General features: G+C 32.6%; 3 protein-coding genes across 8 annotated transcripts; 2 read left to right on the top strand and 1 right to left on the bottom strand.

Moving 5' to 3' along the window:
* The first annotated feature begins 283 nt into the window (after positions 1-283).
* Positions 284-8,154, top strand: LOC100811679 (small G protein signaling modulator 1). 5 transcript variants are annotated; one of them, XM_041008530.1, is made up of 13 exons: positions 284-495; positions 798-965; positions 1,470-1,568; positions 2,196-2,299; positions 2,663-3,450; positions 3,576-3,698; positions 3,817-3,905; positions 3,985-4,185; positions 4,974-5,415; positions 5,946-6,029; positions 6,605-6,647; positions 6,769-6,859; positions 7,759-8,154. In XM_041008530.1, exons 1-10 carry the CDS (start codon positions 319-321, stop codon positions 5,954-5,956), a joined length of 2,202 nt encoding a protein of 733 aa, XP_040864464.1. In that variant the 5' UTR covers positions 284-318; the 3' UTR covers positions 5,957-6,029; positions 6,605-6,647; positions 6,769-6,859; positions 7,759-8,154. The 5 variants fall into 5 exon arrangements, with proteins under 5 accessions (XP_040864464.1, XP_006595074.1, XP_006595073.1 ...); XM_006595011.4 differs by having other exon boundaries at positions 285-495; positions 798-953; positions 4,974-5,411; XM_006595010.4 differs by having other exon boundaries at positions 285-495; positions 4,974-5,411; positions 7,763-8,154.
* Positions 8,122-9,879, bottom strand: LOC100820410 (probable peroxidase 26). 2 transcript variants are annotated; one of them, XM_003543527.5, is made up of 4 exons: positions 9,544-9,871; positions 9,281-9,463; positions 9,037-9,196; positions 8,122-8,673 (listed from the first exon to the last, which is right to left on the bottom strand). In XM_003543527.5, the coding sequence occupies exons 1-4, from the start codon at positions 9,781-9,783 to the stop codon at positions 8,237-8,239; spliced, it is 1,020 nt and encodes a 339-aa protein (XP_003543575.1). In that variant the 5' UTR covers positions 9,784-9,871; the 3' UTR covers positions 8,122-8,236. The 2 variants fall into 2 exon arrangements, with proteins under 2 accessions (XP_003543575.1, XP_040864488.1); XM_041008554.1 differs by having other exon boundaries at positions 9,037-9,463; positions 9,544-9,879.
* A 4,941-nt stretch (positions 9,880-14,820) lies between these two features.
* On the top strand, positions 14,821-21,018 carry LOC100819879 (uncharacterized). Its single transcript, XM_003543526.5, has 7 exons — positions 14,821-15,364; positions 16,448-16,547; positions 17,387-17,452; positions 18,794-18,908; positions 19,100-19,182; positions 20,179-20,240; positions 20,518-21,018. The coding sequence occupies exons 1-7, from the start codon at positions 15,204-15,206 to the stop codon at positions 20,627-20,629; spliced, it is 699 nt and encodes a 232-aa protein (XP_003543574.1). The 5' UTR covers positions 14,821-15,203; the 3' UTR covers positions 20,630-21,018.
* The last annotated feature ends 2,877 nt before the right edge of the window (positions 21,019-23,895 follow it).

The raw sequence follows: 23,895 nt of genomic DNA, 5'->3' as shown, positions 1-23,895 counted from the left end.
GTGGTTTTGAAGCGGCGATTTATGACTGAGTAGTGGGTAGATGATTATTTTTATTTCAAAACTGTTAAACAAACATGGTAGTACTAAATTATTAGTTATTACATGGTTTGAAGATTTTTAGCATTTGGCAGGAGGTGTGAATATAAAAGAGTGTGATAAAATAATTTGAGAGATAATTTAATGATAAATTAATTTATGAATTTTGTAATTTAATTTTAAAATGGTAAAAAAAAACTTATTATCTAATTTGATTATTTATCCGAAAAATAAAAAGAAAAGGGTCTTTTCACTTTTTCATTGTTATTTGAGCGAACGACGATGCACGCACGGAGGAGGTTCTTACCTGAACCGAACAGAACTCAGTCGCAACTTCCAACCTCCACTCATTGCACAGTGCACACCACTTTCACAACACAAACCCTTTCCGTTACAATCAATCCATTTTCCCCATCCTCTCATTACCCTCTCGATTCCATTTCCATCATTTGCATTTCGGTATGATTCATGGTTCATGATTCCTTAGCTTTCAATTTCATTTTTCGCATTCTCTTCTGACCGTCGATTGTTGCTCCTTCTGTCTCTGCAAAAGAAGAGGAAGAAGGAATATTCTCTTCTCCTCACTTACACACTTTCACCCTTTGTTAATCGAATTTGAAAATTAGAACGATAATAATAATAATAATAATAATAATAATAATAATAATAATAATGAATCATTGAAGGTTCTCGTTCGGCATGAAATTTAGGGGTTTATTGACACTGCTGTGATTGTTGATTGGTGATTGTGGTGGTTGAAGGTAGAGCGAGCGAGGGGAGTGTGTGTGACTGTGATGTATTGTGGCGAGGAAGCGAAGCAATGGAGTTGTGGAAAAGCTGGGGCAGTAAATTTGCGGAAAGTGAGTTCCATCGTGCGCGACATTGGGGATCCCTGCCTTTCGCAGTCGCCTGTAAAGGTTGTTTTAACTGTAAGACTACAACTCTACTGTGTTTTACTAACTGCTTTGCTCGTGCTCAACTTTAATCGTTCATTACTACATCATCATACTCATGCACTACTTATTCCGCGCTTTGTTTTAATCTAAGACCGATGATAGGCACCATCTTGTTGTTTCTCGAACAATTTGATAGGATTAGTCTGAAGGATATCCTTTCTGTAAAATGGGCTGTGGATAATCTGTCAAAAGCATTTTCTGTAATTTGATGCTAGTTCATCAATTGACGAAGCCCCAGAACTTCAGGATTATTGCACTTTCCTGGATGTTTTATAGTGGAATACATATTGTGATTTGGGAATTCTCACACTTCCCCTTTGCAACAGAAACTATATATATTAGTGGAGATTCCTCACTTTTTCATTTATACTGTTGGGCATCTAAGGAGATCTTGTTGTTTGTTTATTATAGATTATAGATACAAAATCTTGTTATAAGATGACTTGTTTAATGATTTTAGTATTCTTCATGGAGCAGGTAAACAGAATGCTTAAGCCAGACAAATGGCAAGCCATGTCCGATAGTGAAGGAAAGGTGTTTGGTTTCCGGAAGGCACTAAAATTGATTGTATTAGGGGTATGTTATCATTTATGTTGTGATTTTTTTTCTGTCTGCACCATTATCTTTGTCATCATCTGTTCATCACCATAATCATCTTCTTCAAGCTTTGTATGCTTCATGCTCATGAATTTGATGCACCTTGTCTTGTTTTATTGGACAAAAATGATTGTGGCATGGTAGTAATGGATTTGAACAAACATGCCTAACTTTGTGTAATATAAAGTTAGTTTTACTGCCTCTAAGGTTGTTGAGGCTTTAGATTGAGGTGTTCTTTGTCAGCTGTTGTCATTGACTTGTTTTTCTTGAATTTTCATTCCAAAGGTGCAAATTGATTTGCAAATAACCAGTTTGGCATAAGAGCTTAATTTCCCATGGTGCAAAAGTAATAGAGAGTAGGGACAAATTTTGGGCATGGCAATCTGGTTACTTTCATGCTGCATTCTGAATATGTTTATTGTAGATTGCTAGATGTTTAACTTAAATTTTTAAGTTTAATTTCCTTTTCCATCAATATGAATGTATAAATCCATACTCTAGAAGCATCAAACACCTGAGCTTCAATTTTTCTTTCTCAAATTTAAGCTATTAAATGAACTGTTGGTCTTTCCGATTTGTTACACTTTTTTACCTGTTTTTTGTTAGGGTGTAGATCCATCAATAAGACCTGAAGTTTGGGAGTTTTTACTAGGTTGTTATTCGTTGAGCAGCACTGCTGAGTATCGAAGAAGGTTGAGAGCAGCTAGAAGGTGCATGTCCATCCACTTTCTTTGATTTTTTCTCTCCTGTTTTATGGGTCTTATATGCATCTACTTTGCACATAATGAATGTTGAATCTATGATCTTTAGCCAGGAAAGTCACAACTTAGAACTTGCTAAATTCAATATTTCTATCATGGATGATTGTGACCACATGTCAATGCATGCATGGCTGCCTTCCTTTGGCATCTGACAACTATCTGTGTAATTGTGTCAATGATTGGAAGTGTTATTGTAAAATGCATTTGGCATTCAATGGCCATATGATTTGTTTCAGCTAGGGTAGCTCCTTTCCTAGGTTCTTGAACATGTAATTATTACTTATTGACATCCATGAGAAACTGTCCTTGCAGAGAGCATTATAGTGGCCTGATTAAACAATGCCAAACAATGCATTCAAGTGTCGGAACTGGTTCGTTGGCATATGTTGTTGGATCCAAATTAATGGATCTGAGGACTTCATCCAAAGATGGACGGAAATCGCAAGCTAAAATAGAAGAATCAACTTATAATGATAATAATGTTGAAGTAGGAAAATGTTATGATAGGAACATTATTTGTACAGAAGGAGAAAATTCAAGCCATTGGGAAAGCTCCAATAATGGGGTTGACCTAGTTAGCTTGAGAGTATGCACTGATAATGCAGCATGCGATTCTTCTGGTCAACGAAACTCCAGTTCCCCAAAGTTAGGGGGAGAAGTAGAGGAATCAGACTGTGTAACTGAATGTAGTTTTGATTTTCCTCCTTTATCGGTCACTAATCTGTTTGAGAAGAGTGGTAAAGATAAAAATTCAGGCACAGAGCATGGGGATAAACTTCCTGCTCCAGGCCAATCAAGATTTGAAGTTGACAGTATGCGTAGCTTTCGAATTAATAACAATGTAGATTTAGTTATTGAATCGAATTGCCAACAACCTCTTGCTACCTTACATCCCATGGACTCTGAAATTGGAATTGCTTCACCTGATGAGGAAGAACCAGAACTTCTGTCTGAGAATCAAGTTTATGAAGCACAGATGGTAACTCAACTGAAAATATCAGATGTACCACAGCCAGCAATGATAAGATCCCCAATTTCTCAAGGATGGCCTATCAGTGAAGAGAGAGTATCAGAATGGCTTTGGACCTTGCATAGGATAGGTACCTAAGTTGTATAGTGTGTCTCCCTCTTCCCTTCTAGTTAACAGAGTTTATTTATTCTTTTTGATAACAGCATATATTTTATCCTGATATTCTTTCTAGCTTATGGAATTATTAATTTTCAGTTGTTGATGTTGTGAGGACTGATAGTCATCTTGAATTCTACGAGGACACGAGAAATTTAGCTAGGATGTCAGATATTCTTGCTGTCTATGCATGGGTTGATCCTTCAACAGGGTATTGCCAAGGTTATTTTTTTCCTGGGAATTTCTTGACTTCTTGCTGATGATTGTGTTCTATTTATAGTCCTATTACACTGACTCTGGATGCCAAAACTTGTCTTTTCACTGAAATACTTGTTTTTAGGTATGAGTGATTTGCTGTCTCCCTTTGTTGTAATCTTTGAGGATAATGCAGATGCATTTTGGTGTTTTGAGATGCTTTTAAGGAGAATGGTATTTTCAAATTTGGCTAAATTTCAATGATGTAACTTAGTTTGTGGTGACTGACTTGTTTTCTTTGACATATTTCCAGAGAGAAAATTTTCAAATGGAAGGCCCAACTAGAGTGATGAAGCAGTTGCGAGCCTTATGGCATATTCTTGAACTGTTAGACAAAGAAATGTTTGCCCACCTGTCAAAAATTGGAGCTGAAAGCCTTCATTTTGCATTTCGTATGTTGCTAGTTCTCTTTCGAAGAGAGTTGTCTTTCAATGAGGCTCTTTCAATGTGGGAGGTTTGTGCTTCATTCCTCCCTCCCTCCTCTCCCAGAAACCCATTAATCTTTTCAATAGTTAATCCTGTTCAGAACTACTTTCTTTTGTATCTGCTTCTGCTTGGTTGCTACTGCATCAAAAGCAAGCAAATCTAGTTTTGCTGTTGATTTTTGAGGCAGAGTTGAATAAGTTAATTGAAAGGTGAAGAATCAGCTTACATACCTTGTGACTGTTAGTTTGATTGGGGGTCTTGGAAAACATTTATATGAATTCAATAATGAGTTAATTTTTCATATATATATATTGAGTAATTTTTTCTCAATCTACTGTCAGATTGAAAGTTCTTGTCATATAGTTCATATTTATAAATTCTTATGTTATGCTAACATTATTTAATATTCTATTCATGTACATCAAAATTGATGTTATATATACTTTTAAAATATACAAAAATAAGAACTCTTTAATTACATAGCTATTCAATTGTTGAGAAAATTCGACAAAAACAATTAAGATTATAATCAAAATTCTACTATTGGATTGATAAAAAACACATTTTTATATAATTATTGATAGTGTAATAATTTGTGCTTTTAAAACAGTGTAGTTTTACCCCCTCTCCCCAATATATAGGGAGAGTATTGATTAAGAATTCTTATTATTGTGAAAAATGCAAACTATAAATTTGGATCATTAGATCATATTTGAATGGTCAAAATTAAAATGGTGCCTTTTTTTTGTGCACCCTTTTGATACATCATTGTTTTAGTTCTTCAATTCATGATCACAATATTCTTGTCTAGTGCAGATGATGTGGGCAGCTGACTTTGATGAATTCATGGCTTATGATTTAGAAGAGAACTGTCTGGAAGCATTGGAGTTACATCTTCCTAGAGACTCAAGCAATGGTATGAGAGAAGAAATTGCAGATAGTGATGGTGGTAGTGTGAAGAATGGTTCACAGTCAAATCATAATGAAAATGACAACACAAAAGCCAGCCCACAGTCAAATCATGAAAGAGCTGATCACTCTGTATATGCCAGCAAATTGAAGTCGCTCTCATCCCATACCTTTTGTGGCTTGGCAAGGAATATCTGGCCTAGAAGTCATCAAGTTCAAACGAGCAGTATTTCCTTAAAAAGGAAAGGAAATAATGAGTTGGCCATATTTTGTGTTGCAGCAATTCTTGTTTTAAACCGCCAGAAGATCATTCGGGAAACTCATTCTTTTGATGATATGATAAAGGCAGGTGCATTGATCTTTTTTTTTACCCAGCATTTAATTGCTGCTATGAAAGTCATAATTAGTATACTACATTGTTTTATATTTTTTATAATGTTTGATGTTGGGTTCTTTGTTTGAATTATGTTTTGATTTGAAAATGTGAAGTTGATATTACATAAACTTCTTTTTCAAGAAACTTGCATAATGTTTTCAAACTAACTTGTGCTATAATTGCATATCGGTGTTATTATTTAATGAGGTCTGATGTACTTTGTATTGAAAGGTGAAAGGAGCCTGTGCCTATTTGTTAACTTTCTTTTCTTGCACCAACTTATACCTAATCATTACTTGAAACCAATTCCTTTACATTCTTCATGAGATCTGTTTTGAACTTAGTTTTTCCTTCCCCAAAATCAATTTCTTTACATTCTTAATGAGATCTGTTTCAACTTTGTTTTCCCTTCCTCAGATAGATAGTTCATTCAGTTCATATATACCAAATTGAGATATTATTGTGCATTTTTTAACTGTATATATCAAATTTACATTTCATAGATGTTCAATGACAAGATGTTAAAGATGAATGTGAAAAGCTGCATAACAACAGCAATCAAACTCCGAAAGAAATATTTTAACAAGGTAAATCCTAAACCAGTTATTTTCCTTTGCGTGTGCTACTTATAAAAGAAGTCATTAACTGCTTTTGCAAATTTTATGCCATTTTTTAGTTTGGTGAAGGCTTAATCCTTGTTTTAATTTGTTGGAGATCCCACATTTACTAAGGATATGACCAAAATAGTTATTTAAGTAATGGGCAACCCTCACCTCATGAGTTTGGGGTTGAGTTAGGTTAAAGCTCAAATTCTAAGATGGTATCAGAGTCTATCTTAGCAGTTGTTGGGTCTATCAGGATTCAGGCTGGGCCACCTATTATTGGACCACATGTAAATGTTCAATTTTGCAAACTTCACACTCGAAATGTCCAATCCTTGATGTGAAGTGTGTGTGTTGGAGATTCTACATTGATTAATGATATGACCAAAATAATATATATATATAAGTGGTAGGCAACTCTCACTTAATTTCAAGAATATTTAAAAGAATGTTTTTATTCTGATGTTTCTATATTCATGCAAGGAATACTTAAAAATGTATTTTTTCCTTTTGTATTTCTAACATTTTGTTTTTAAAATTGAAATCTCATCTCTTGATAGGTAATCAAGAAAATGAACTATGTGGCAGAGAAAGGGGACTAAGGTAACTTCATTACCATTATACTTGAGACAAGCACTGAATGGCACTGAGTATCACTTATATGGCTTTGCATTTCCAAATTGAAGTTTGGTGTTAAAACCTTACTCATTACTTATCCACTTAGGATGGGAGACTTTGCAGCTTAAAGTGGTTTTGCCTTCAGAGGTTCATCCAACTGCTTTATGTCCATTGTCTTCATTACTCTTTTTTATGAGGTAATATCAGTTTGTTCTGCTTTGCATTTTATTAGTTTGCTTGACTTTTGGTGGTGTCTATATAGATTCCTAGATGGTCTTTACCAGGCATTTCTGTAGTGTGTTGAACTTAAAAAATTCAGTTCCCTTCCAGTTCTTGGATATTTGATGCAAGGATTATTAATGACCAAAAAGAGAGTATGTTTTGTTGGGTAGCAATGAAAGCTTTTGGTATAACTATAAGGAAAAAACAAAGAAGTTGATTGGCGCATTTGTTAGAAGGCAAGAAATATGTGCAGAATCAAATATAGGAGCAATGCCCTATTCTATATTTGTTATGAGTGTATGACTATGTTGGTATGTCGTTTCTAAAAAATGCTGAGGGTGCTGTTGTTGCTTATGTAGTTTCTACCAGATGAAGAAAATTGTGCTTGTGTAAAACTACATCCCTTTTTCAGGGATTCTAGGACCTAATTTATTTATTCCATACCTTTTAAGGAATTGATCTATTTTTTCACACACTTGTGTGCTTTAGTTTGTAAGTAAAATTTCACTCTGTAATTGATTAACATCATACGATATATTGTTTGACCATTCACAGGCTTCAGTTCATTAGCAATGGTTATGATATATCAGGAATGATTTCATATAATTGATTACTGGAATCTCCTCTAGAAATTTGATTTTAGATTATTCTAATTGATTATAGAATTGATCAAATGGGATTCCATGTAACATATCTTCTTTTTTAATTTTCTTGTTTAGCTTTTCTTGTTTTAAGTTAGTAGTATGTTCTGTCAGGAATGTATTTGATTTCCTGAAGATCATTTTAAAGATTGCTTCTCTTTTAGTATTTGATTTTTTTTTTTCCATTTCTCATATTGTATTGATATATTCTCTCTCCTTTGCGTCTCTTGAAGCCAGTGAAAAGATTGACAAGGGGATTTTTCATCACTCTGGTTGCTCCCAGGTTTGATCAATTTGCAGTCTTGGATACCTGGCGCAGGTTATGCAAACAATTCTTTGAACTTTTGGTTCAGCTCATTTCTGGAGAAAATCGTACAAAAATTTATTACTAACCAGAGGATTTGGAGTTCGGTATAAGCACACGCATACAAGTAGAAATAGAGGGTGAATATGTCACAGGGGATTGTTGTAAGATATGGAAACATGTAGTCAATTTTTGTGGTGGTTTTAATTGACAGAGGATAGGATTTATGTTTTATACATACATACTACAACAAGAAGATTTTTTAGTGACTTGAATTGCTGAAACTCAGAAATTACAAAGGACAAAGAAGGTATTATTCATGTAATTATTCTTTACCTTAAAAACACAAAACAAATCTGTTTAAACTGGGGATATCGGAGTCCACTCAAAACATCTGATTTCGCCTCCTACTTATTTGGGTTGCCCTTATTTGTGTATCGGCAATATCGGCGTATCTCTCCTTGGTTGCCTGTTAAAACCCTGTAATTCCCCATCTTGTACATTGATGTAGCAAAAGATTTCCGAAAATCTTCAAATCCAACAGCGAACTCCTCGGAGATCTGTTTAGTGTCATCACTATATAGTAATTGTTGATCAACTCCAAGGACAGCTTCGTGGGATAGGACCCTTCTGTAGTATGATTCTGTGAAGTTGTAACTTGACCCTGATTCTGGGTTTAGGTGTACCAGAGGGTCTGCTTGTCCCTTCTTTCTTGGCGGGCAAAGTTTTCTCAACGACTCTAGTGAAGTAACACTCATGCTTGGGTCGGGTTTTCCGGAACCATTGTAGTTGTAGAGCCGATCAACAATAAAGCTACAATGTGTTCTGCCCATTGTGTGTGCTCCTGTGTTGATATGAAGCAAACACACGTTCATTTCAACCAAAAAATTTAGAAACGTTATTGTTATTATTATTATTATTATTATTATTATTTTGCTTACATGGGTGCCTTAAAGGCAACTAGAAACACTATTTATTTATCTATACTAGTAAAAGAGATTTGAACGAATATTTTTAACATGCTTAGTTTTAATAAAAAATATATAGAATATCTCAAGAACACAATTTACAGTGAATTATTTATAATAAACTATAAATTGATAAAAAAAAAATCTTAACATATTTTTATATATTTAAAAAAACTCGTAAACGTAGCAGTATTACAACTAGTTAGTATAATTTGTAGTGGATTGCAAGTTTGGCTTACCTAAAAGTGTGGTCATGTCTAGTTCATTCAAGTTCCTGGATTTGAAATATTCCAGGACTTTCTGCAGCGAGACGGATGGTGATGGCAGGTCTACTGATGCAGCATCTGATTTCATGCCATCCTTTCTACCTGTTAAAACTGGGTAACCTGCTCCACCTGCCTGTTCACATATATGAATCCTGAAATGAGTTTGGTATATATGGAGGGGCTGGTGGAATAAGGAGTTGATAGAATAGAAGTGTACCAGTTTAACAGCATCCCTGGTGGCGAGGTGGAGTATATCAGCACAAGACACAGTTCCAGGGCATCGTGATTCCAGAACAGCTTTTATCTTGTCAATGACCGCAAATCCTCCAAGCCCCCGGTTTTGTGCTGCTTTTTTCTCTGGATTTGCTCCTTCGTCAAGCAGAATTGATGCATCACATCCCTAGCCCACAAAACATTAATTATATATATTTTGCTGAAAGCTAAGTCACAAAACACCTAACTAGAAAGTATAGTACATACAGTGACAAAACAGTCAGCATAAACCAAGCGGAGAAGCTTTGCTGTAATGCTTCTGTCATTCTTCCAAAACAGGTTCACTTGGTGCCGGACATACTCCTCTGCGTCGTGACATCTATTCGTCACCTTATAATAATGCCACCGCAAATTTGGTGTTTTCACCTCTGCATCTGCCAATCCATAACACATGCTCACCACTACGAGAGCTACCAGTGGAAAACCCACACACATAACTCTCCCCATTTAGGTGTTTTTGTTTGTTTCACTGCCTGGAAGGTATTCCCTCTCGCCCCTTTTATAGCACACAGTGTCCTCGATCCTGGCACAACCGACCATAGATAGCATCAACATCATAGTGGAATATAAAATATCATAGAACAATGAAATCTAATCCAAGCATTACGGCACCGTGTGACGGAAGAGTAAGGCATGGAGCTGTACGTTCACATGCACCAAGGAGTTTCAACATCCTTCTAAAGCCATTTAATGCTGCTGCTGTGACGTGGGTAGCAAGGAACGTGCTTTGCATGTGACCACGACTTCGATTTGGGGTCTAAATATAATCTATTACTCTAACCACGAAAAAGCTTCTTTTGTTGATCCAATATTTCCAACAAATCGATATAACTATTATGAGTTTTTCTATGTAATTAATAGTGAGTATTATGGACACTAGGCGCATGTACTCCATAACCGCTTCTAACCTATCTGTCATTCTCTGATTATTGATTAATCTATATGGTACGGCATGTGCCATCTTTTATTCTTTAAACACACTTTGCGATGCTTACCTTAACGCAACTTAATGTTAAAGCTTTTGACTGTTTATTACGAAAAAACTTGGATCACAGGCAGTAGTAGTAGCACTCTTAAGTGGCTTCAAGAGTGTGCAACATGACACTGGAAAAAAAAAACACGTTAACTTGCGAATTAGACCCCGTATAAGCAAAAATAAGCATAGTTGGAGCTGATTTCTGTCGGCAAAATTGTTGAGATTTTTCACGTTATTAGCGGATCTAGAAATTATAAAACAAGCTTAAATTGTATTTTAACAAGCGAAAGCAAAGCTTAGTTAAAGAGGCTTTTAAATTTTATATATGTCCAGTAAATAGTATTTCCATCGCATAATTAATCGTTTGGCTTGAGCATGGGATATATGGTTTCCCTTTTCTTGTGAATGTGCTCTAAACACCGTGGTATGACGATGATGAGTAATGAGTAATATTAAAGCGTGGTCACAACTTGAAGTTGGCAATGCAAGAGTCCAAAGAAAAACTGCTCAAAACTAACATGTTGTCTTTGAGTTGAAGAAAGAAGTCCGCTTAATTAAGTGAATATGAAGTTAATTAGTTCGTAATAAAAGTTTATTTTTTCGTTGTCAAGTTGTAACTAACTAATTATAGGATAAATAGTCATTTTCGTCCTGAATAGGTAGAGCGTTAATAAATTCGTTCCTAAAAGATAGAAATTCAAATTTTAGTCTCTGAAAATAAAAATAAAAATAAAATTGCGACAAATTTATTCATTCCTTGATTTTTATCATTAATGAAAGAGTTTACGTGATATATTCGGAAATAAAAATGACTATTTATCCAAAATATAATTTAATCTTCATCTTTCCTCCTTTTTGAATTGTTGCAAGCATATTACAATGAACACTTAAAAAAAACAAGCATAAGTTAGAACAAACATATTAATAAGCATAATATTGATTAGTAAACATAATCTATCTATTGTTATGAAATTTTTAATGTGACAATACCTTATCCAAAATATGTTAATCCTTACAAAAATGCATAGTCATTAAATTAATCCTTACAAAAAATGAGACTCAACTTGATTTTGTCACCGTCTAATGTTGTCACGATAGAAATTTCAAAGCAGCAAACACATCATGCTTATTAATCAATATTATACTTATTATTATGTTTGTTTTAACTTATGCTTGTTTTTTTTAAAGTATTTATTATAATATTATGTTTGCAACGATTAAAAGAAGAAAAAAAATGAAGATTAAATTATATTTTGGCTAGATAGTCATTTTCGTCCCTGAATGTGTAAAGTGCTGTCAAATTTGTCTCTAAATGTGTTACGTAGGTTCTTTCATTAACGATAACAAACGACTAACAGATGAATGAATATGTCGCACTTTTTCACTTTTGGGAACTAAAATTTAAATTTTCATCTTGCATGAATGAATTTATCAACACTCTATACATTTAGGGATGAAAATGACAATTTAGTCATAATTATATATTAATCATTCATCTTCACATCTCTCTTCTTCCTTTCATTTATTCATTGTTTTTTATGTTTTCATCCCTTGTTTACCAAATTCAAAATAAGATTTTGAGGATGAAATAATATATAAAAACAGGCATGGTAATAGTTGATCTAAACTTTTCAGAGGTGAGAATATTTTTTCATGTAATCAAATGTATTAATGGGCACCAGAAAATCTCATTGGGGGGGCAAAACCCTTGCCATTGCATTATGTTTTTTTAAGAACTATTTTTTGTTTATAAAAATCAAATAAAATTATTAAAATTGAAAAATAAGAGAAAAATTCAGATCATGTATATTTTTAAAAAATATATATTTATGAAAAATAAAATAAATTGAAAAAAGAAAGCTCGAGTTGGGCCCCATGAAGTTTATAAGTACATCCAATTGGAATTTTTTTGGGTTACACGTTTTTTTTATGGGCCAACCAGTACTTTTTTGTTTGGAAATGGTTGAGATTTTTTGTCAGATGAATAGGTGTATCTAGCTGTAAGCACCACTGCTAATAGTGATTGTCGCCTGCAAGTCCAGCATTAACATTATGTGCGTGCATTAATTGAGAACACAATGGTTTTTTGACAAGAATTGAGAACACATTGTCGTATATAGTTTTGGTTTTCAAATTTAATTTACAAAAATTTAGATTGTCATCCCATCAGATATTATTGTGTATGCAAAGTTTATTCACTTTTGTAATAACTAATTTAAAAATAATACTACATTACTCTCTAATATATTGTTACTTTAATAGTAAAAAAATCTTTACACTGGTAGCATATTAAAGAATTAAGAATCTGAGAGTTTAAAAAATGAAATTCAATAGAGAATTTACTTTTACATGATTTTAAAATATAATAACTTAATTAATTTAAATTTTTTAGAGACGAAGCTACACTTGATTCGGACTAGAAAACCAAAAGTAAAATTAATTCCATCTATAATATTTCTAGTTATGTTCTTATTTCATCAACTTATTAAATAGTTTACACACTTATACGAATGAATAATGTGTATATATATATATATATATATATATATATATATATATATATATATATATATATCATATTAAATATTTATATATTGTAATATGATTAAAAAATATCAATTGTATTTTTTAAGGGAATCAATTCTATTCTTGATATATGTACATATTTTAAAATGGACAAATAAAAAAAATACAAAACGATCTGGTGGTGTTTTAGAATTCCCTATTATTAGAAAACCTACCAGAAAGAAAAACTTCTAATGACGGTGCGGGTGACAACGTGCGTCTATTTATTATTTTATCATAATATTATTCAAGTTGTTAATTTATTATTTTTTGTCATTTAAAAATATTAATTTTTTGTCCTATATGACATTTAATTTTATTAATTAAACATGTTATTATGTCGACACTACAAATACTTTTTCTTAACTTTGTAAATATGTTTTTTTTTCTAAATTATGAAAAACACTTTGTACCAAACCAATAGAAAAAAGAACTTTATTATATATTTTTTTCAATAATTGTGGAGAAAACGACTTTGCATCTTTTTTTAAAAAAAAAATCCAAATAAACTCAAAAGTGCCTTTATTTTTGAAAAATTTATTAATTATCACATTCAAATAAAAAGTTTTGCTGTGTAACGTACTATGTCCCAATAAAAGAAACACAATTTACGTAAGCTTATTTGTACGAACCTTTCATTTTAGTTGATAGTGATTAATTTTAATAGTTCATTTCGTTAGAAAATAACACCGCAGTATCTTTTCAATATTTTAAACTAAGTAATAAAAATTGCAAATTGAGTAATAAAGTTCCGTGTGTTAATGTCACTAAATAAAAAATGAGATGACTAATTTGTGTTTATTTAATAAATTTTAATCAATAATAAAAAATATGTATTTTTTAAAGAATAAAAATGTATGTTAAAGAGTGGATTATTAATGTATGTCTTATCAGAATTTAAAAACAATCTTTTACTCTATATTTCACTCGTCATATTAATCCAAACATTAAATTGTGCGTGATATATTTAATAAAGCATCCCAGCAAAATAACAATACTATCTCAAAATAAGAGGAACCAATTTTAAAAGTGAAAGATAGATTTAGAAGAAGTTTCGCCCAATTTCGCCCAATTATGCTCTACAAAATTATAATGATACTATAAAAAAAATATAAATATTTTTTTATTATTTTACCTTCATCATAATTAATTTTCACCAAAAACTCATCCTAGCACCACTCCGTATCCTCCTCATTCACCATGCCCTAACTAAGGTGAATCATGGTTTACCGAAGTGAATAAATGAATAATAGAAGTGAGTGAATGTAGTATCCTTTGATTTGCCAATAAGCCAATAAGTATGGAAGAAACTCATTCTCGAGAATATTTGAGGGATTTGAATTGTTAAATGAGAATTGAGAAGTAATGGTCCTTTATCTTTTGGTTTCATCTTTTCTCCCCCCCGAAGTTTGTGTTCATATTTGAATGCATTTTGTGTTTATTTAATCTGAGGTTAGTAAGTAGAAGTAATTATTACTATTTTTTTCGAATTTAGGCTCTAAATAGGAAATTTACCCAACATTTATCATTTTTATAAGTTTTTATTTTATTTTAATTTCTGTTTTTGTAGAATGCTAAACAAATATTTTATTTTTTATCGATATAAATTAAAAACTGAAATAAATGTCATTTTGATGATTTTTTTAAAAATTTTATTAAGTAAACAAAATTAAGGGAAGGATTTTGTAAAATTTAAAACTAAAAATAAATAAACACTTACAATGTGATGAACTAAAGGGAAGATTTATTCGACAAACAAAAGCGTTATGCTGTTGAAATATTATTATTAATACAAAATAAATTTAAAAATCTTACAGAGTGAAAGATATTGCTGACAAGATAGAGCACGCAAAAGAGGGAAAAAAAGGGAAATCGGAGGGCAAAAGGGTCACTTTCTTAGCATAAGAAGTTCGTCCCGTACAAATTCTATGTATAGTGGCCCAGTGGGTAAGGAGTTGCAGAAAATCTTAATTCCTAAAAAGGCAACTTTTTTTTTTTTAGAAAAACAAATTAATACCCTTTTCTTTCTCTGCAGTTTCAATTCCACCTTCAATCAAAACCCCTCTCTCTCTTATCTCTCTCTTCCATTACCTTCCTTCACTCTTACGTCTATCGCTTTCACCTCTCTCTCTCTCTCTCTCTCTCTCTCTCTCTCTCTCTTCGATTTTGATTTTGGGTTTATTTTTTCCCCCTTTTCAATTTTGTTCATGGTGTTGAGCGTGTCACGGTAATTGGCGGGAAGTAACCGTCAATTCCGATAACCCTTTGGTGAAAAGCTTGAAACTTGAGGAGTTTGAAGAAAAGGGGGTTTATCGTTTCGTCGTGGATGATGGCGAACCCATCTGGCAACCATCAAGAGCACACGCACGTGGTGTCGTCTTCTGCTCCAGAGACTTCAGGTGCGGCTCTCGCGATGAAGCACAATCCTGGCATATCCCTCGATTGGACCGCAGAAGAACAAGCCATTCTCGAAGATGGACTCTCCAAGTTTGTTTCTTACTTTTGCTTTTAATTTTGTTTGTGTTTGATTTGAGTGTTTTTTTCTTCCTCTGGAGATTTGGTGTTTTTTTTTTTTGGGTGTTGTCCATATGTAATTGCCAAATCTTATCTTTGTGTTTTATGTGGTGTCATGTGTTTGGAAGTGAGCTTTTGATGAATTTCTAAGCTGAGTTATGCTTGCTAGGCTAGCTTAAGTTCAACAACAAATCGAATTCATTTTTCTTTTTTGAAGTGAGTTTTCCGAGCTAATTAGTTATTACTACCCTTGGTGTTAATTGGATTTAATATTTTAACCTCGATTATGCTCCACTTCGTAACTTCAATTAATAAGCCTTTACTTTTTTAATATTAAGTGAAATAAAAAAGTTACATACTAAATTAAAACGATTATTGTTATTATAATTATTACTACTATTGTTATCAATAATTATAATAAAAAAAATGTAAATTGAGCCGGCTAGCTAATGAGTGGAATGTGAAGTGAAAAGCTCAAGCTTGTTGTTTGCAATGAGTCAAAATACTAGTGGTCTCATGAATTCAGTAAAATCAATTCCAATTTGACATATAGATGACCCTTTCAAGCTAAGCTTTCAGTATGAGTCGTAGAGTATCCAAAATTCCAATATCTGTTTGGGATTTCGGTGTTCGGAGCTTTATTCAAAACGTGTTGTTATTGTCTTTTTTGGTCATCATCTTGTAAATGCCTGCTTACTTCTGTTTGCACAAAGACTTACTAGCAACTAGGACAATCGAAAACTGAATTATATGTATGAGTTCAGATATCTTTTATTGGTTGAACCTCATCTTGTTCTGGTTGCAATGGCAGTTTGAAATCAATACAACATCAGCAACCAAACTTTTTAGATTAATATCATTATCAAAATCTTTCAGTAGTCATATTTAATTAATTTCTTAAATATCAAGCTTGATTTGCTTTCTGTATTTAGATTGCACGGTAAATTCGTTTTTGTTGTCTTACTGTTTGATGCTTGTCTTTGATTAGCAATCTGTATTTATGAATTCCTATATGGGTAGTAATTAAATTAATGAATTCCAAAATTTCCCTTTTAGGTATGCCTCAGAATCCAACATAGTACGCTATGCAAAGATAGCCCTACAGCTACAGCAAAAAACGGTTCGTGATGTAGCACTGCGAGTCAGGTGGATGAATGTAAGTTATGTACTTGTTGGTTGCTGTCTTAAGTTGCTTATGTCATTCTGAAAACCTATTTCCCGCAAGTTGATAAGGTTACTGTTACATGAGGTTTAAGTGTATGACCCGTTGACTATTGAACAATTTGGATCAGATCATGTATCTAGTATCTACAAGGTTGCAGGTTCTAACTTATCATGATTCTTTTTTTAGAAGATTGTCATAAAAGTGTTCAAGGGTTAATGTGGGTACATCATGGTCATGCAAATTTCTTGTTTGCTGGACACGTGAGAATCTTATCTTAGATATGTTGTTGCATGGTAGATATCTTCCAAATATTGGAACTATGTATTTATAAATTTCATCAGGTTTTGGCCTCTTGTCCCCCCCCCCCCCTTGTGGATTTTTCATGACCTGTTCTTCAGCTTAGATAAAAGATTCTTAATAAGGTTTATTGAATTACATAAGATACTTGATAAAATTCTTCAAGGTTAATCATCTTTTTGCCTTTGTGAATGAAAAGGGTAAATGGTGATTGGTTCCTCCATTAGAATGGTGTAACACACTTTTTTTGATAAGTTCTTAAAGAGACTAATCACTCCCCACCACCCTTAATAATACAAAAACAAAAAAAGAAGCTTACTGTTATTTTTGGGATTGCTTTATACTTAGTTTCTGAGATCTCTTATTATAATGACATTTTTTTATAAGTTCTTAAAGAGACTAATCACTCCCCACCACCCTTAATTATGCAAAGAGAAATAAAGAAGCTTACTGTTATTTTTGGGATTGCTTTTATACTTATATTCTGAGATATGTTATTTTAATGGCATTTTTTTTTTTCCATTTTCTTGCAGAAGAAAGAAAATAGCAAGAGAAGGAAGGATGATCATAATTTAACTCGGAAAAGTAAAGATAAAAAGGTACTGCTTCCATTAATTGGATATTTTTATAAACATCATATTAATTTTGTGATTGTTTTGTGTTCCACTCTAATATGCATGCCTTCAATTATGCTTTTTCAAATGTCTTTCTCTAATCTATGAATGTTAGTTGTGTCTAAAAACCTAACTATGTGGGTGTATATGTTGAAAACTCCATTTCTCTTGCTTGCTCATGCTGGGACCCAGGGACTCCTAATTTTAAGTTTCAACACATACATATTCAAGCGAGAGAAAATTATCTTTAATAACCTACTTCTATACATAAATCCTACTTGATAATCTACAGATTGGTGTTCCTTTGTTTTGTGGATCGTGAGCTGACCTCTGGACATGTGCTTCTTTAGATTGCTTATATGACTGTGGAGAATCTCTTTCCTTAGTTCATAATACATCAAACAAATCATCTCTTCTCCTGAGACCGTCTGGTCTTTTTTTTTTCGTCTCACTTTCTACTTGTATTATTTTTCTATAAGCAAATGATGACGTCTGCTTTTAGAATTCATATGCAAATGTATACACATCATTACATATTATTAGTTATTACTGGGTTAGCTCCTGGCTATATTATTTTTACACCACTTACTGCAAAATATTACTGACAGAATGTTATGATTTGATATCCTTTTTGTTATTCAATGGTCACCTTTTCTTATTTGTGTGGCAAGACTATTATCAGGCTTTTGAAATTTGTAAAGCTTATAAACTTATCTAGAACTCATTTTTGCCAAAATACTAAATAGAACAAAATAAGATTTGCTGTATGTCAATATTCCACAATATTTCACAAAACATGGTTAGCTTCTATGAAAATATTATCCCCTATTTTCCAACTCTAAATGTCCAAAAGTATTTAAGCATTAGGTTATCCTGGCACCTTCTTCTGTTGCTGGACTTCTAAAAGTTTCATTTCCAAGGAGCAAATGTTGCTTGAATGTTTCATATGGAATTTGAGTTTTGCTTACAGTGTGTTCCTTTTACACATGTAAGGATTTCTCAGAAAATTGCATGATGGTCTTTTTGCTGTTTTAGTTTTGGAATAGACAGTATTGTAATTGTTAAATTTTCTAACCAGGAAGAAGCTAGCATGGCGTTTTGTTTCCTTGTTTCTTTTGACTTGTTAAATAGGGGATGGTTTAGCATCTTGGCTGTGAGAAATATAGGAAAGTGAAACAAAAGAAAAGTAACAAAAAGGAAGAAAGCTAATGGAGTATTAGTGCATTTGTGAAGTACTGCAAACTCTAGGTTCTTTCTTTATGTTTCTAATCATGTTCAGTGAGACTTTGGATGCTTAGCAAGTCTCTTTTTTTTTTTTGTTTCCAGGAAAGGGTTTCTGATCCCGCAGTAAAGTCATCTAACTTTGTTGCTCGGTCCAATGTCTCCCCATATGCTCCACCAATGATTGCAATGGACAATGATGATGGCATCTCTTATACAGGTTCAGTAACTTAGTTCCATACCTTTTGCATTTTTTCATAGCTTTGGATGCTGTTGTTTGCAAACATGACAATGCAGGCTTCTATGTCTCAATGTCTCTTAGGCACTTCTTTCACCTTTGAAACATCTTGTGTACATGCATTTCTTTTTTAAATGTTCAAGCTTCTGTGTTTGATTTTTTTTTTCTTGCAGCAATTGGAGGTCCCACCGGTGACCTATTAGAGCAAAATGCACAGGCCTTGAATCAAATCTCCACAAATCTTTCTGCTTTCCAGGTGAATTGACAACAATTTTAACTAATTTTAATTTTTACCTATTGTGTGGAGACAAGACCGCTTGACCATAGATTGAACTTATGAATTAGACTTCTTATATAAGTATTTGTATCAACTATGTGGCTCAGTGTTAGGCAATTTATTTTTTCCTTGTTCTCTTTTGTCCTATTTTCTCTCCACGTTCTTCTTTTATATTCATTTTGTTTCAGTTTGGTTAACAATATACATGCTTATTATTGACATGACTAAGTTAGGTAATATTTGAGTTGAGAAATTATCTCATTGTCTTTCAATTTTGTTTTTATGTTTTCTTGTCTTTGCTGATAATTCTCAGATGTAGGATGTTGTTAGATGCTTTGGAGGCCATATTTGAGAATGGGGTTTCTTCAATTATAACTTACCTGAAAGCAACAAAACAAAGGGAAAGTAGATGTGACCAAGTATATGCTTGAGTTATTTTTCTAATTTATAATAATCATTATTAATGTATATTTTGTTCAAATCAATAACCGAAAAAAAAGTGTTCATGTCCACACAAATCGATAACCGAAGCAATGTTTATAAACATGCCTTAATTCTGAAATCAAGAGCACAGAATTTAGTAAAAATACCAATACGGAGAATGAAGTGTCATTACCTTATATTGGCAGAATGAGAATAACATTTCTATCTCATTTTAGGACCGCTTACATAAAAGCAGGTAATTGTACCCTGAGTATGTTTATGTTTGTATATACTTACTGAAAACTTCCCTTTATGCTTTTGATGTTTCATAGCTTGTGCTAATTTAATTACCTACCTGGCATTGCAAATCTTGGGAGATAGTTCATACTTCATAATGTCTCTGCTTGATGTTCTGAAAGCGGTGCTCTAGTTTTTTTGTTTCTTTTTTGGGTCCATAAGCGGTGTTCTAGTTTATCGGTATCATTTCCATTCTTAGGCCGTTTTTTGTGCTGACCTGTTATTTGTTTTTCTTCTCTTTATTTTTGTTTCCAGGTACAGGAGAACATCAATCTTTTCTGCCAAACTAGAGATAACATCCTTAAAATTATGAACGAGTGAGTTGTACTTTTTTTTGTTCTTTTCTATCTCTAATTGTAAGGACATGATATATTAATGTGATTTATTTCTTTCTCTTTATATATTGCGGTGTATGAATGCTAGCTTGTCCTTTCCTATTCGAGTATAAAGGAGTTGGAATCCTAAGTTGGCGTTCTAACAAAAGGAAATAAAGAATTATATATAAATCTCTGAATTATATTTGTATTTTAATCCAATTTGATTTGATGTAAAAAGGCTTACTATTTTTTTTTTCATTTTTATTTTTCTTGGCAGGTTGAATGACTCGCCAGAGGTGATGAAGCAAATGCCACCTCTTCCTGTGAAGGTGAATGAAGAGCTAGCCAATTCCATACTCCCAAGAACAAATCTTCCACCACAATCATGAATTCATGATAAACATTCATACTTAACCAGGCTTGCCTCTTGAATATTTCTGCCTGCACCTCTGATCAGGAGAATAACTGCCAAATGCCAATCAAGTTGACCCCAAGATTTACTTTTGGAAAAAAAGAAAGAATGAATAATTGTTGATAATCATCAAGTTGAATTAGTTTCAATAATTTTATTTTATTTTATTTTTCTAATGTTGGTTTTCCTGCTTTTGTTTCTCTTGTTGGCCTAACTTAGCTGTACTATAGGAATTATTTAGTATTCTTGGTATTAATTGAGTTAAATTTAGGCAATTAGGTCAATAAGTTGTGGTATAATTTTATTTATTGTCTGTTATTTTCGTTGCTACATTTCATTATGCATATTTTATTAGATTCTTGTTAATAATGGTCTTTATGAGTATTGTCTATGAAATTAATAAATAGGATTGTATTAAATTATGTTGTAACTTGGGAGTTCATTATAAGTTGTGGTATTAATTTTTTATACTTCTTTTGGCATTGTATTATTGAATGGTAAATATTTCTACTGTGGTTTCTTTTCACCTATCGGATACTACTTGCTTGCATACGAGTGTAATGTCGTTTTCTAATACATGCACATGGCGGGAAGTCAAATTTCACAGTCAAATGCGTGTTGTCAGGTTTTTTCCGCTAACCTTAGGATGGTGGTGGTCGTGGTTGAAACATGACCTTTTTTTTTACCCTCCATCATGTTAGCAAGATATTCATTCTTGTGGTGGATATTTTCTTCTTATTTTTTACTGTCTAATTATGTTTTTTTAGTTTTAGCATGCGGTTGAGTCTCTTCTAAATATTTTGTATATTTGCTTGTTGGAATGGTAGTCCCACTCCCACTGGTTGAGTGCTTGATGTTGACAATTTGTCAATGTCGTTGAGATATTTATAATCTTACAATTGATTTTTATTTGTTTTTGGTCTTATTATTGTATTCCGACTAGACGAAGTGTACCTTTTTAATTTAAAGACATTCATTTCATTTTTGTAAGATAAAACTTCCGAAATTTGTCTTAGTTGACAACAGGCCTAGACTAATTTAACTGGCTTAAAATAAGTGGTATAGAGCCAAAAAATTGAAGGTTTCTCGTTCAAGTTTGGACATTATTTTCGTTGAGCAATTAAATGTTGCGTACCGTGTGAAGGGGTTTCATGAGAATGTGATTGTAAATGCAATGAAGTTAGCAGTTTTAAGTAGAAAATTTATAGTAGTATTGTATATAAAAGAAAAATTCCAACAAATTTGCCATGTGATGTCTGATTTAACAATGTTATTTAGTAATACTAATAACTGAAAAACTTCGTTTGATTTTTAGATGAAATTTAGTTCAACACAATTTTATGATGGCTTGGGTAAATGAGGAACTTCTTGTCTCATTGTTTCTCCATATTTTTAAAAATAAAAATACGATAAATAGAGAGATATTGGAGGTTATATACTTGTATTATAGTGGGTGATCATTCAGAAAAAATATATTATACTTAGTGGTTTGTGAAGATAGTTGTAGAGATAAAATATTGAAATAAAAATGATAGTATACCGATATATTTATAAGGGTAAAATAGTCACAAAAATGTGTACACCAAAATTCTCTATTCCCTTTATATATAGTATAGATATATAATTCAATATATTAGATACTATTATTTTATTTAATTTTTGTGTTGACAACCCAAGCAATTATAGTAATAACATGATAACCAATTAAGATGGTAAGGAATGTATTTATATCTTATAAGAATGTGAGTTTAATTCTATTGTTGATGTGAAAATCTTATTGGTAGATAATATATAAGTATCTTTATAAATATTCATTGAATCTTAGACTTATCTTACTTTAATGAGTTTTCAGATCCTCTCGCATAAACTTAGGGCCTGTGTTGGGGTGATTTTTAATTTTGAGTTTCAAAATTCTTAAAAATAACAATCCGTACTTAATTTTAGTTTCAAAAAAATCTTAAGCCAATATAAAAATATAATTACTTTTAAATAAATTAATTTTGAAAGTTTCATATCATATTATAATTAACTTAAGAGTATTTTTGTCTGGTGGTGATGACAATGGTGATAGTGATGATGTCGACAGCAACGACAACAATATAAATATTAATAGTGATTGCAATGACAATGACGACTGAAGTGGCAATGCGAATGGTGGTTACAATAACAATGTAGTGGTGGTAGTGGTGTTGGTGGAGGCAGTCAATGGTGGCAAAGTTAGTGATGTTGGTGGTGGCGACGACGATGGTAGTGATGTCAATGGTATTGGTGATAATGATGGTGGTAGCGATGTTGGTGGTGACAACAAGTAGGGACAGTGTGGTGGTGATGGTTGTGGTGGCGGTGATGAAGGTAATATAGTTGGTAGTGGTGGTAATAATACTGATGGGGATGGTGATGTCAGTGGCAACAATGATGGCACCAAGTGGTGGTGGTGTGGTTGCAATGATATTGATGATGGTTGTGGTGATAGTGATGAAGGTGGTGGTGATATGGATAGTGGTGGTGGTAGCAAAGCTACTAGTGATGATGATGCCAATGACGATAATGGTAGTGGTGCTAGTGGCTGTGGTGTTGATGATAGTAATGATGATAGTGGTAACAACGAGAATCAGGTTTTTTTCCTTGAATACACTATCTCTCTCCTGTTTTTTTCCAATATACACCACTTTGTAATTTAATTCCCAATCTACACTACTTTGGACTTTGTGTTTTGATTCACATCACTTTGCAAGTGAACTGCAAACTGAAATGAACGTGAATACATTCTCTCTCTCTCTCTCTCTTTTGCTTTTTTTAATTTAAAATATTATAAAATATAAATATTATATTATATAATTTTTTTAATTGGTTTTAAAATTACTTATTTATTAAATTAAATTTTATAATTTTTTTAAAGAAAAATATACAGATAAAGAAAAATACAAAAATTGGATAAAATTAGAGTACAACTTTTTAGTTACATTGTATGTAATTTTGTAGTTAAATTTATGTGTTGTTGATATCTTTTTAGTTACATCTTGGGAATATCAGTGCGAATAAGTCAAGTGCAGCTGAATGGCTTAATCAATTACCCAAACAAAATTGGGTACAATGCTTCGATGAGGGAAAACCTTGAGGACATATGACTACCAATTTGTTTGAGTATGTTAATTCCATGTTAAAAAACACAAGACATTTGTCGGTGTCATCGTTGGTTGGTTGAGGAGACGTATTTCGAGACCGCATAACTTTCAGACAATG

This window comes from Glycine max, chromosome 13, assembly GCF_000004515.6.
Source record: "Glycine max cultivar Williams 82 chromosome 13, Glycine_max_v4.0, whole genome shotgun sequence".
Taxonomy (NCBI): Eukaryota; Viridiplantae; Streptophyta; class Magnoliopsida; order Fabales; family Fabaceae; genus Glycine; species Glycine max.
This window is presented reverse-complemented; position numbering and strand designations above follow the sequence as displayed.